Source organism: Corvus cornix, chromosome 5 (genome assembly GCF_000738735.6).
Source record: "Corvus cornix cornix isolate S_Up_H32 chromosome 5, ASM73873v5, whole genome shotgun sequence".
Lineage (NCBI taxonomy): Eukaryota > Metazoa > Chordata > Aves > Passeriformes > Corvidae > Corvus > Corvus cornix.
In genome coordinates, this window is record NC_046335.1 from 10,762,778 (window position 1) to 10,777,999 (window position 15,222).

Here is a 15,222-nt window from a genome sequence, read left to right on the forward strand (position 1 = left end):
CTGCAAAAATGTAAGTCAGAAGTAGAGATGCAAATCAAAGATTACTCACATCTGTTCTTCTCTGTAAAATATTATTAGTTTCATTTCACAAAGTGGCTGCACACATACGGGAACACTTCAAAACCAAATTCCACAATACCACCATCCCCAGTGGTATTTCTCTTAAACCATGCCCATATACCTGACATTACAGAGCATTGATGGGAGAGAAATACGCACCCTAATCCCTTCAATATTTCACTGTCTGAATTCTGAATCCCCTGAAAAACATTTAGCATCCTCATGAAAGTGGACCAGTCTACAAACATGAATTGCTTTTCCAGTTATTGATACACATGTGTTTTAGTGTTTCCAAGTGCTTGTCTAGATACAAATTCATACTATGCAGGAATCAAAGCAGCACTCTTCACAAAACCTTTAAGCATGAGGAAAGTTTACAAGTCCATAAAAAAGTAAACAAATCCCCATTCCCTGACACATGGAATGAAAACTTTTCTAAGAGGTCCTATTCTAGACAAAACCACCTCATCACTAAACGCATGTAACTTGATTTTTTTAAAATAAAAATATATAATCTGAAATAATCACATTTATATTAATTCATACAATGCATATAAACACAAACGCAAGTAAAATGAACTTGTTGGCTGAACTAAAAAAATCTTACATGACTTTTTGGGAATAAATTTAACATGCATTCGCAAGAGTAACCTTACCTAGAACGGTGCAAAGATTTTAAAAAGGTCTGCAGTATCCCAAATTCTCCACCTGTAAGGACAGGTAGCAAAACCAGCTGGCTTCCTTGTGGGTAAGAATGGAATAGCTAGCTAGGGATACAAATGGTTCTTCTCACACCCTGAGGAGTTAATTAAAACTTTACTGTGTGTTCAAGTCAGGGGTTTATTGTGCAAGTGTAAGGTTTGGGTGTATCTCCAATAAGAAAACCTGAGAAAGACTTTATCTGTATATGCAGGACAGCTATGGCTGTCAGTACTGAAAAGAGGCAAATTCCTTAACTTCACTTGCAATCCAGAATGCTCAGTAGGGCAGTCATTGATATGAGACAACCGAATTGCTGAGCAAGTAGAAAAAGGTCATCTGTTTAGCAGTGCAAGTGTGCTCAACAGACTTTCTTGTTCTGTTTTCTTACTTACTCATCATCAATCCAATACCAAGCAATCTAATCTTATTTTTGTACAGAACAAAAAAAACCAGAGATCAATTCAAATTAGTATATGGTCCCAAATCCCCTCTGCTACTTCAGAATGATCCTTTAAGACAAATGCCCCAGTCCCTCAGCAGCTTGAACACACTGCAGAAGCAAGGAAAAGACTGTCAAAACAAATCCACAGTGGTGGATTGTCCTGACCCTTCATTATGACTGGGCATATTAGGCTCCATAAAGAAATTCTGTTCAATTCCATTTCTCCTTACAAGACTAAAGTGAATTCTGTTTTCGAATAAACAGATAATTTTGTGCTTAAAAAATACCAAGATATTTTAAAATGGTAAGAATGATGACTACATTGAACAGAGAGCTATATCCTGTGCCAAACTGATTTATCAAATCAACTGCAGCTGGCTGCATGGGGCTTCAGCACAAGGCATAGTGAGGCTCCATCCTAGATATGCACCACAAGTACTGGCAAGAGTCAACTTACACATTGTTATTGATATTCTATTGCTGTAACATATTGGAGGTGTCTTTCTGCAGGTATTTAGAAGAAAACTGGAGACATTTCCTAAGTCTGGCCAAGTAAGAGACAACAGGGCAGAGAAGCGGATTTGCCAGGATAAAGAAAATTATTTGCAGAAGGCTACGTCACCAGGAACAGCAGAAACATTTACAGAGCCTTTGCAAGAAAATCAGTATTTGGCTCAGCAAACATGCCAGTACAGGAGATCTCCAGGGCCAGTTAGAGAATAAAAGATGCCTCCACTGGCACTTGCACTGAACGAATGACTTGAGGATAAAATAAATAAAACATTCTTTTGCATCAGTTGAAAGGTTCTTACGCTTTCAACAAGTACAGATCAATTTAAGGAAAAAAATTTAAACCCAAGTTTGAATTTGCTTACAATGTAGCTATTCAGAAATCTATTCTTTATGACAAAATTTCAGTCTTTATTAATGTTCAAATTCCACCATAGATAATAAACATATGTGCCATATGCACATTTTTACTGTTTTCTCAGGTTTTACTGAGCTGTTTTTTTTTCTTTTTGTTGGTTTGTTTTTGTTTTTAAATAGCATCAAACAAAGGTCTTTTGTTGATCACATGACATTTACTAGAAAGCTCTGACAGACTAAGTTGTCTCGCTGTAAAGACGCTTCTTTGCAGAGGTATGCATTTCACCCACCTTTGGTGGGATTCTGGGAAAAGCAACAATGCCATGTTTCCCTCTTCACATTCTGACTTCTTCTCATTAACACCTCCGTTCCCAGTTTAAAACAATGCTGTAAATTACCTATTAACTGGCAGGGCCAAGGAGCATATGTATGTGCTATCCTGCCATCTCACATCTGACAGATGGCTGAGCAGACAGTGGGAGGCAGTATCAAACTGCATCAGCTAAATCTGCAAGGCTTACGTTATATTCCCATGAGGGAAAAGTCATCCTGACGCTCTGTTTTTCTTCCTAATATTCCTTCATTCCAGCAACTGAGACATAAGTGGTACACACCAAGACTGACATGTCAGAGTAATTACTACTTCAGAGAATTAAAAGCAAAGCTGATATATCTTTATGTTCCCCTTTTTAAAAGCATGGACATCAAGTGATTAACCTTTATTTAAAAAGTATAGTGAAAATTTGCTATAATCAGTGGGTTTCCAAGAAAAAAAATCCAGGAAGACTAGACTTGAAATTTAAAACTTGCTAAGGTTGTTAAAAAAAATGCAAGAATAACCTTATCTAAAGAATTCTTAAAGTCTCAGGCTCTCACTATAAAAAAGAAAATCTGTGTCTTATCAGGTGTTAGCAACAAAGTTTTCTATTTTGTATTTTTGAAAACAGCAAATGGAAAGAGAAATGGAACCAGTGAAGCCTGATGTGATCTGTTTTGCATTTTATATCCTTGACCAACAGAATACAGATATGCTCAAATCAAGCTGCAGGATCTTGCATTGAAAGCACAAACCTGAAACTCTCTTGTCTATTAAGCCACTGAGGTTTAGGAAAATTTACAAGGAATTAATATCAGTGAGTCCTTTACCCATCAAATGGCTGATCTTTTTTCTAACTTCTCAGTCTTTTGACCAAACAGACAAGACACAATTTGCAAAGCCTCATTTCCTCTAAGGCCAATTTCCCACAGAAGTGTAAGTGAACACAGCATAACTGAAAAACATTCCCTCCCCAGCTCCTCCCCCCACGACAAAAATTCCACAAGCCCCCCCCCCCCCCCACTTACGAAATGAAAGTCTTTAGGAACACTGGCCTAGCGTGCCAAAATTCTGTCTGTGCTGTCAGCACTAACACTCGACTTCAAAGGACATAGGAGGATGGGAGAACAAAAAAGGAAAAGCAAACAACCTGCATTTTTACCGGTACAGGGGCATTTGCTGTAATGGTAGTCACAAACCCTGCTTTTCTCGTGGCCCACTTCATACAACAACAGAATATTTTCAAGCAAGTAGGCATCAGAGATACTACACATTTTCTCCTCCCTTCTGCTGAGCAGTCTGAGTGAAGCCTGACGTGAACAGCTTTGAATGAATAGCCATATAAACTGAAAGACTGTGCCTTATGTATTCATATGAAGAAAGCCAACCTAATAGTTGCACACTTCTATTCACAGCAATTCCTCTTATTCTAGACTGAAGAGAGAAAACACCACACCTGCAACGCCCCTTCAGAAACAAAACCAAAAAAACCAACCAAACAAAAAACCACCAAAAACCTCAAGCTCACATGGGTATAACTGAGTATGTAGTTTTAATAATGCATGAAAAGTTGCAGTGAAAACCACTTCAGTTGTTGAATAGAATTAGATCTGCTTCTATATATAGTATCAAAAAAAAGTAGTACTACCCTATGTGCTAGTGCACAACAGAATATTCTCATAAAGCCGTGCTTTCTTCAAAAGCTGAGGTAAAAAAAGCATATATTCTTTTCTAAGTAAGAATCTGCAAAGGATGCTTGTCGTCACAAAACCCTAAATATATCACATACATTTACAAAATTTACTCAGACATTTGCCTACACGTTGTAATTTTGAGAAGAGGTACTTAACTGTATTATACCTAGGAAATGGAACTTGTAGCTAATAAAACATTTCCTTTTTCATGACATCTTTGCTTAGACATATGAAACGAATTTGAAGGACATATCAGCTGGCTCTTTGAGGAAGAAAGAGAAAACACTCTTGAATGCACTCTGAAGAAGAACATTAAATCCATTTTACAAATTAATTTCTCATACCTTTTGATAAACAGACTTAGGCTTAACATTAAATTATTGGCTAAGCCACTAGATGAACACATAGCTTAAAGAAAAGATCTTATTGTAATTTAGTCCAGGATACTTAAAGTACAAAAAAAAGGAGAGTGGAGTGGATAGACATGACACAAGCATTAAGAATTATAAAGAATAGAGAAGAATCAGATTATAAGGTAGATGTTTCTTTTGTCAGAGAGAAAGAATGTTTGAAGCTATGGAAAAAGAAACATTTTTTATTTCTATTAAATGGATAACCTGTGAAATTCATTGCTCTAAGTGACTGGCCTAAATAATAATTTAATAACACCAAACAGAACTTAGACACACATCTAGCATGTACACATGTACGTACATAAACAAGTAATGTTCAAGCTCTTAAGTTTGACAGAATAGCATAGCAAAACCCCAATTTCCCTGCCAACTCCACAAACTTTCCAAACTGAGAACCATTCTTAAATCTGAGTATTTCTTAATCCTCATAACTTGACTGAAAATGTTATTCCTTATTAATATAATTCAGTGGCAGTAGCAGCACGTAACTTGTCATTGTTTCTTGGAAGAGTTTCAAAGTACACGAAGACATTACATTAATTTTCCTTAAAATTGCTGCAATCAACTAAGATATATGGCTAGAATTTAGCAAATGTAAATGACAATCTACACATACATGCCTAAAGGAAAGATTGTAACACTACTGGAGAAAGAATATAGTTATTTCAATAAATGATCAAAGGAAAAAACCTATCTGAACTTAACCTCAAAATGCCAGTCCAGGTGCCTTTACTGACAAGTGTCTCTCATAGTGCTGTGTAAAACCAATGCAAGGAAACCCCACACCCTTTAGATCCTTGCACACAAAAAGCATTTTAAATTCACGGAAGTAATTTTTGGACACTGCATGCTACCAGCAAAACACTGGCAATCAAGATAGCAGCCAAATTCTGCTGCAAGATTTGTTCAACTGAGCAAAGTGCAGACTTGATTACCATTGGGCTGCATCTGAAAGCAAAGGAAGTATATATTCTCCTCAGCCAAAGGTACTCTGGCCATAACTGTTTGATGGAGGAAGATAATGCAGGCATAGAAAGCACAAGTGATAAAATATGGGCAGTTAAGAATTCTTGCACAGAGCAAACACCAAAGTCTGACATTGGTATTCAAGAATTCATCATGAACTCCATTTTATCCAAAAAAAGTCTCAGCAAGCTTATTCTCTTTCATGTCTCTCTTTTCAACAGTGTCAAGTATTCCAAAATAAGCAATCAATTAGAAAAAAACCCAGATATATAAATAAGTTATCAAAACATGGGGGAAGTCCTGATCCCACATTAACCATCCTCAATGCTTTGGGTACATGTTTGACATCCAGTTATGTGTAATTATCATATAATCATTAAGTTCTCATGAAAATAACTTCTGTATCAGTAAACACTTATGGCTGATTTAGATAACAGTCTTCATCATAAGCAACATCCTACATAGCATAAATCCTCAGAATCTCTGAAGCAGCTTCAAGGTCTCTGATTTGCAGATGGACCACTGAATTTGAATTTATGTTAAAGAAGCACTGTTTTCTCAACCCCCTGAAAATTCACCCTAAGCTATGAAGCCTTAGGAAAAACCATCCTGTTACACATGGCCAAGAGTTTCTTGCAGGCTTATTAGTCAGGAATTTCAAAAGATGCTTTCTGTTCTCAGGGTCTTGCAGACAACAGCTACAGAGCCAACTGCTACTCCAGGCCACTGGTGTCCGGTCACCACCATGCTGAGAGCTGAAAGACTCTGCTGTAGTTTCATGGCCGCCTCCTCTGGAGAGGCCTTGCACACAACAGAAACATAAGCTAGGTCTAGCTAGCCAGGATTTGGATAGTGAGAAGGGAGGAACAATAGAGGTCTGAATGGTTCACATAACTTGTTCCAGCAGAAACCTCATCTGCCATCCTGTGTACTTTATTGTCTGACTCTCATTCTCACCTCTGAACACAGAATAAAGTCAGTCTCTGGTACTGAACAGGACAACAAGTGTCAAGCTTGCACAGGTGATCTTAATTCTAATCTTCCAATTTTTTAAAATTCCAGTTTTACAATTTACATGTTTTTTTAACTATATATATATATATAATTCTTTTTTAACTTCCCTCCCAATTTTTATAAACACCTATTCCAAAAAAGATTTATGGGGAAGAAAATAAACACTTTTTTTTTTTTAAATACAAGATTTTATTTTTACCAACTTAAACCATCATCTAATTCTGCTTCATATATTTGTCTAGTTTCTATCTTACAAAGAAAAAAAAACAACCCTGGCAATAAAATTTCAAAGCCCTCTTATTCTTTTGCAGATGTGCAAACAGAGTTGATCTTTTCTGAAGATTTCAGCAAAATTTCTTAAGATAAAAGTGATACAGCTGAAGAATCGACATTGCATTATAAAACATAAAGTTCTCATTGTTAAATCACTTACCATATGTACTACTTCAGGGTAAATAGGTTCCGTAATCACATTGCGATTATGTGTGATATATTCTACCATTTCACTTAAAGCTGCTCGTTTTACTTCCTTCCACTTTAGGTCACTTAGTGGATCAGAAACAAAGTCAAAAAGTACACAACATTGTCGTAACTTCTGGATAAAAAGCTTTTCTTGATCCGCTGGAGGAACATCTGAAAAGTGAAAATAATTATACAATATTTAAATTATATGGTAGTGGATTTCACTCCTCTCCCCATTTTTACTTTGTGAAACACAGGTATAGAAGTGCTTAAGACTACAAGCGAACTTTCTAAATCCTCACACAACTTCCTGCGTATGAACCCCACTGAAATATGCTGTACATGTCAGGATGATTTAAAAAACTGCAACACTGATGCATAACTTGGCCTTGCCAGAAACAGGGACTGCATGGAAAAAATACATACTTGAAAAAATGCCGGCATGTGCTTTGTGTTTTGCTTAAGTAATCCCATGAGCTGTTAAAATGATGGATATATGTGAGATTACAAATTATATATGCAAAAGCTTCCAGTATCAGGACTTAAACATTTAGGAAATACTAGAAAACTGGCCAGAGGTAAAGAAAGCAGTAGCATGTTTTGACTGCAGCAAAAACTCGTCTGGAATTAAAATGGCCACATGACTACAGCACGAAGCTTAAGAGATGAAATGTGAATACACCACAGAGAGCCTGCCTAAGTTTAGACCATAACACATTTTATGTTTCTGCATAATGACTTCTTTATTGTTAGCTAAGACAGTAATAACATGTTAAAAATAGGACTAGATTGACTTTGTAAATAGTTCTGCAATTTACTCCCACTTCTTCCAGTTGATGACTTTTTCCTTAGAGTATCATAAAATGCTAGCATTTTCTTACACAAGCAGCAAGAGCTACCATCCAAGTATTTCAAGTGGTATTACTGAATACAAGCACATGTATGTACAATCTAATGAACTGAATGTGCAACATATCTACAACAGTCCAGTTGTTTAAATATGAGTTGCTCTCCTTGTAAGTACCTGAAAAACTTCTTATGATAACAAAGCTGGAATAGCTCCTCTCTCTCAAAGAGAAGTTGCTTTGAAAAGTATTTTTGTTATAATAAACCTGGAAGACTTATTTGGTCTAAAACAGCTGGCAATTTTTTTTAAAGTTACATGCACCTAATTGCTCTGAAGAGTAATTCCAGTAAAAAAAACTCTGTAAAGCAATAGCTCTAAAGAACATACGGTATAAAAATGTAGCATTCATGAAAGAAACCACAACCAGTTAGACTTCAGTGTCACCAAGACACCTGAGACAGTGAAGAATTCTAGAAGTAGAAACAAGGTGCTAGATAACAGGTGTCCTTATGCAGAGCAACAACTTTCTGACAAATAAACCAAAATTCCTGTCCAGTGCCGTGAACAAAGCTAGACAAATTTGGTATCTGAATACCCATGCTTTTGTTTATTTGAATTAAAAACCTATAGTAATGAATAATTTCTCCTGAGAAAATATCAAAAAAGTAATTAATTGAGCAGTTTGCATACCGAAAGCCAGCCAAATTTATGACCTGAATGTAGAAAGTCTCAGACATACAAAGTGGTTGGAGTGATTACCTTTTCCCAATTAACTGAAAAATGGAAAATGGTTCAACCTGAAGCCTAACAACAGTTACACTCAGGGATATTGTGCTATGAATGCATACTTCACAAAATCCAAAGCCTAAGTACAGACTATAATTATACAAGTAATGGGCATACAATTACAGTGATTACAGTACACAAACTTTAAAGGAGAGGAAGCATTAAAGATGTAATTACCACTAATAGTGAAAGTTAAAGACTGACAACTAAGAGGGTCAAGAAACACCCTCAACTAGGAAAGCCAACTCCCTTGCCATTTATTCTGAAGTGGCTTAACTATTTTAAGTACCCCAGTCACCCTCATTATTTGAGAGATCTTCTTTATATAGACTGAGAACCATATTCCTAATGAACTGTGTTTTGTTTATTTGGGTGAGACACAACCCCCTCTAGAAGCGTTCATCCACAGCTTTAAAGTGTCTGGACCTCACATCTCTTCTAGTATTTGTCTGGAGTAGTTGCCATGAAACCAGGATCATCCCTACTTTTAAGGTTTGAAAGGATTATTTCAGCATGACACCAAGCAGAAAGTGGGTAAGAAGCTGACTTGAGTAGCCCATAATTTTTGTGCAGAGCATGTGTGCACACCTGCAGAGCAACTCTGGGACACCCAACAAGTCATTTATCCTCAGCCATGTGCCAGGGGCTATCTGGTTACGTTCTTTCAGTTAACTGCATGCCGATTTCTAAATCGCCTTCCACTTCAATTAAGCGGTAACCCCTCACTTCCATTTGCTTCATTAACTGGCATAAAACAAAGTCCCAGGAAAACAAAAGTTCAACTCTCCGTCTCTCTCCGGAGAAAGAAAAAGGAGCCGAAAAAAACTGGCCGAAAGCAAGCAGGGTGCTTTCCCCACTCTTGCTCCACTGCCGCAGCTGAACACAGAGCCCTCGCTATCTCTGTGTCCTTGAAAACATGAAAACAAACTGCTTACAAAGTTCCCTCGGTTTTGTCTCTCCCCCCTCTCAGGCTCAGTTTAAAGGCACAGAAAGGCACAAAATTGTTTTCTGGGCATGGGGAAGCGATAGGGGATACACATCACAAAGTCACCCCAAGACACTGACATTAAGGAAAAAAATTCCCTACTTGTGCAACTCTGGTGCTCCATTCCCCAGTGACTGTGGGAAGGTTATAATTATTCAGAAGCTACTCCTTAAAATTACACCAGAACTGATACTTAGAGCTATTCACTGAGCAATGTTTTTTAAAAAAAACCCCAAACACCATCACTCCAAATCCAACCAAACCAAACCAAATCCCCATATATTCTGCTTCCTTCCCCCAACTGGTGCCAACTATTTACATAATTTTCACAGGACTTGCGTCTAAACAGTAGCAGTAGAATAATCTTCAGACTTCTTATTCACTCCAAACACTTATCCCTATCAGTACTCATACCTTAAGTGAGTACTATTTCTGGTCTTCCACTGGAACAGAAGAACATTTTTTCATAATCCCAAAGAAGGTCAGTCTTATATTTGGATTGAATGTCCATCAGTTCCTGACACAGCTTTACAGAAATTTGTTACGGCATGTTTTATGCCTAAGCCTGCATCATTTATCCTACTGTCCCTTTTGTAAGGGAGAAATATACACTGGAAAAAGTATCAAAAGATGGTAGGTATTATGAGAACAAGGTAAGTCTCTGGGCCAGAGAGATCAGCTTTTTGTCTTGATTGGGTTTTTCAGAGTTTTTTTGCTTACAATCACAGGATAACTGTTGGATCAAGTTACACAACCTAGAGATATCCAAGTTCTGCCCCTTCTGTTTAACAGTATCAATACAGAAATAGCTATTCTGCTTAAAATTTTCAACATAATCTTAGTCTGTGGCCTTGCCAGACTTGTCTATATACTGATGAGTATAAGTTACTTTCCACTTTACAACTGATACTAGCTGTGCTTTTATTATCAGATTAACTAGACCAGTATCTCACTCTGAAAGGCAGCACTTTCAGTCCATATTTCAGTTTGAAACAGCAAGGTAAAGATCAGGTACTCAGCTACCAAGTGCCTTAGCAGAACACAAAAAATTAGCCGGAAAAGCTGGAATTCCAACACTAAACTCTGTATGGAAACAGATTCCTTGGAAGCTTCAGGCATGTCTTCAGCAACTCCTATTGTGTGAGTTCACTGCAAACAGACCTCACACCGGTAGCTGTCCTAGACCTCATGTGATTCTCAGCCAGGATGTGGCATCGGTTTGCACCCAGCAGCTACCACCTCCACCTTTTCTTTTGTAATGTACAGACTAGCTAAAGAACTAAAACACTGCTAATATTCTAACAAATCAAGATGTTCCCTGTCTTCATATTAAAACAATTTTTTTCTGGTTTTAAAGAAAATTAGCGAGACTAAAAATAAACCAGAGAGCACTGAAGTTCATGTTTTCAGTGCCTGAGCTTATGTTCAGTATTATATGACGCACAAATATTTTTGCCTTGTAGGACTGTAGAGATCTTACTGTTTTCTCAATTATATTTTTTATGTTCCTTCAAATCTAAAAATTATATTTTTATGTTTATGTTGTAATTGTGACATAACTGGGCACTGATGATAGATCCATTCCCTACCTTTTTCATTGAAGCCCATTTTTCTGTGACAACAGTATAATGTAATAGTTCCTGAATGGAGGACAAAAGGCAAGTCAGGGAAAGTGGGTGACCCAGAGCTTTCACATAAAACAGCTGATTTCTAGTACAGATTGGAACCGAAATAAAGGTATAATTTCAAGTTTTAGGTCATGTCCTGACACAGAGAAGAGCTGATGCAATTCCTATCACAAAACACAATTTGTGGCCAATAAAACTCACTATGTTCCATCATTTTGAAAGCAGAAAACAAGAGACATGGTTGACAACTTGCAAAAAATACATTCACAAGACAAAATTAATCTCAGTTGTGCGAATACTTTTTTACCTGCATATAAAAGCTTAGCAGAGGTACCAGATTTGGTTGGCTGACAGCTCCCTATTTCATTGAAAGAAAAGTAGCTCTTTTTTCTTTACAACTGTCAGATATCCACAGCTACCAGTCAGGACTATGTGCACACAGTAAATAAAACTCCTCTCATTTCAGATGGGCAGCTAGATTTTTTTCATACAGAAACACACACACAAGTTTAAGCCAAAGAGTATCATCACACAAAAGAGAAGGAGCATGTGCAAAAACAAGGTCACAGAAAAAAACCCCATAAACCATTGCTGAAAGTAACTGCTTCTTTAATACACTGGTATAGAGCAAAAGCCCAAGCACGTAGGATGACTCCTGCTTGCAAGCAGACAATACATCTCATGAAATGTGTCTGCAACCCTAATGAAGGACTAGAATTGTTAACTATTTGGAAAAACAACACTTAACTGTCAAGCAGTGTACTATCCAGAAGATATCCCTAAATTTATTGGTCACGTGGTCCCTTCTGCTGGTCAGAAGTATAGTGCATTTCAATTTTGATGTTCATTGGCAAAAAAGGCAGCATTAAAGCTTTAGTCAAGCTTTGTAATATGCCCTGTATAGTTGGACTTCAACACGGGGAGTCAAGTATCTTGCAATGTTCTCTTAAAACATTTCAGCTGACAATACCATGGCAGCATTTTTTCAAAGAATAGAGTTCAGTGCCTTGAGTAAGAAAAATGGAAATTGCCAGACACGAAGGCAGAGGAGCTACACGGTATGGAAAGAACATCATCTGTCAAAACATGGGTTTACCAGAACTAGCACTTCTTCCAAAACTAGTGATCAAGTCCTTAAAAATGAGAAGAATCAGAAAAAAACCAGAAAAAATATTATAAAAGCTGAAGGAACATTTGATAAAATTCCATTTAAAATATTTACCTTATTTTGAAACAGTTTAATTACCATCCTAATTCAAAGCAAGAAACACTATTCTGGAATGATTTTTATTGCATTTCTATTATGTGACAAACTTTATAGTTTTCAGTGATTTTATTGAAATCGTGATGACAATAATTAACACTAATTAAAGGTGACAGTCTCCCATTAACAGAATTGTATCCTAACACATGATATTGGAAATAAGTGGGTGGCACATGGAAGAAAACTTCCAACTCATGCATGAACAAATTTAATTAAAGCTATTACTTCTAGCAGCATATTAAAAAACCCACAAGGAATACAAGAAAGTACTATAATTACACACAATGCATTTTATACTATAAGTAGCAACTCTAGTAGTGGGAGTTTGGCTCCAGATAACTCAAAGCAGGCAAGATGTTGTATGGATACACTGGACTAACAAATAGATAGAAAATACTGCTGTTTATATTGTTTTATTTACTGACCCTGCAGAAACATTTCTTCACCAAAAGAAATGCTTAAAAGAAGAAAAATTACCACAGTGTCCAAAGCCACAGGAACACTCACGGAAAAACAGAGTGCTAGTACTAAGCTCAAGAGAGCACCGCATATAAACATTTTAAGTGGCACAGAACAGGAAGGAACTTCTGTTTCTTATCTCACTGTTGAAGATAAAGGGATGTACATGTCAGTGTTGTAAAGTGTCGTAAAGAATACAGGCTACTCTAAAAGAATTGAGCTGTAAGTTTAAGGTCTTTCTCCAATTACCATGTAGGAGACCTGTAAACCTGCTTTTTTTTTTTTTTTGAAACACTTAACACATTTCTGATCAGAAACAGGACACTGAAGAGTACTTTGTCTCATCTACAACAAGCTCATGACTCCCAAACAACTCCTGATCAGTAATTAAAAATATTTTACAGGTACTTAGAGCTTCCATAAGGATTACAAGAAAACACTTAAGTATTCCAACCAGTTATTATCATAGTAAAGTTATTTTGTTCAAGGCCAGTTAGAAGGTGAGCTGAGAAGAGTAGGTGGGTGCACAAGCGAAGTTTCCAGTCTCAGGAAGTAATTAAGACAGTGAACCAAAACTTCCAAAGTGCATCCTTCATCTGCATCAGCTGCCCTGATGCAGCCCCATGATGTTCAGTACCTGTGCAGGTACTCCAGAGACAGGAGAATGAGAACCGGCTGCAATTACAGCTGCTAATGTCAACTCCTCTGCACCCAAGGAACTAAACTGCTGCCAGAAATACCTTTTGGCTGTTCTTCAGATAACAGAAATTTGTAACTGGAAAAAACCCTGCCTTTCATCTCCCTGTATTTGGAGAAATTACACTGTTCTTATCTGCCACTGTTTCACATTTTCACCTGAAAAGCTGACACCCAAAATGTGATAGATACACAAAATATAGTAACTACTTCCCTAAATACTGACAGAAAATAAGGTTTAAAAACAATACTTTATAAATATGTGGCACATTTTCTACCTAAAATCCAAAAGCAAGCTGCTTTTTATTTAATTTTCAAGTAGCTCAATTTCTTGGACATTGAGGTACTCCATCTTATTTAAAGATGTCTTCTTACCATCAAACAAGTTCTGTGTAGTAATACACATTTGAGCTTTAAATTAATAAAGCAACAGCACTGACACTGTTTCTATGTCAATCTTCAGCCTAGATGAAGCTGTAACTTCACTTACAATAAAAAAGTTATTTCACCTATGACAGCTTGTGTATGAAAATAGCCTTAATCATGTGCCCAGCTCCAGGGTCCCTGACACAGGAAGGACAGGGACCTGCTGGAGTGAGTCCAGAAAAGGGTGATGAAGATGCTCCGAGGGCTGGAGCACCTCATTTGTGAAGACAGGATGTGGGAGCTGGGGTTCTTCTGGATATAAGAAGAGTCTGGGGAGACGGAGACCTTATAGCACCTTCCAGTATGTAAAGGGGCTACAAGGGAGCTAAGAGGGACTTTTGACAAGGGAGTGGAGTGACAGGACAAGGGGTAATGGCTTTAAACTGACAGAGGGCAGGTTTAGTCCAGATATTAGGAAGAAATTCTTTACTGCAAGGGTGGCGAGGCACTGGAACAGGCTGGGCTGAGAAGCTGTGCATGCCCATCCCTGGAAGTGTTCAAGGCCAGGTTAGATGGGGTTCTGAGCAACCTGTTCTGGTGGAAGGTGTCCCAGCCCATGGGAGGGGGGTTGGAACTGGATGTTCTTTAAGGTCCCTTCCAATCCAAACCATTTAATGATATAATTCTATGATATTGGGGGGCAAGGCAAGAGCAACATGATGGAATTCATTAAGGTACATAGCATTTAACATTTTTGGTTTCCACATGAAGAAATCTCTTGTCTAAATTATTATTTAAGAGTGACTTCTCATTTGATTATGAGGCTTTTAATGTAATATATTTTTCTGTGTAATGAAAAAAAGAAGGGCTGTTAGAATCAAATGAGCTATTACCAGACTAATTAAATAGCAACTGGAAAAAAGAGAGAGAAAAAAAAAAAGACAACACCTCAAGAACCCCCCAGCTTAAAAGAGCCTGAAAGGAATGGGAAACACATGTTTTGTCAGTCCCATAATGAAGCTCAAAGCAGGTGCTTTACAACACTAATCCCCTCTGAAAGCTCCAGTCCTTGGAGAATCCAGATCTGGTGGCAGCTATCTCCTAACAGGGAGATTACACTGTGGTTTTGAGGATAGAGGAACTAAGTAATGCATTTAACTGTCAAAGATTTAAGATGGGAGATTTTAAGGAATGATTGATAATGAAATAGGAAAAAATGTCTGCTGTAATTTTAAACTATATGGCATAATTTTTG

At 37.3% G+C, this 15,222-nt stretch overlaps 1 protein-coding gene across 2 annotated transcripts in view; it reads right to left on the reverse strand.

The window, feature by feature from the left end:
• Window positions 1-15,222, reverse strand: part of PPP2R5C (protein phosphatase 2 regulatory subunit B'gamma) — a 79,076-nt gene that overhangs the window by 22,289 nt on the left and 41,565 nt on the right. For both annotated transcript variants that reach the window (XM_039552114.1, XM_010395146.3), the window contains one exon: window positions 6,908-7,107. In XM_039552114.1, coding sequence (XP_039408048.1) covers window positions 6,908-7,107 — 200 coding nt within the window. The remainder of the gene's footprint in view (window positions 1-6,907; window positions 7,108-15,222) is intronic.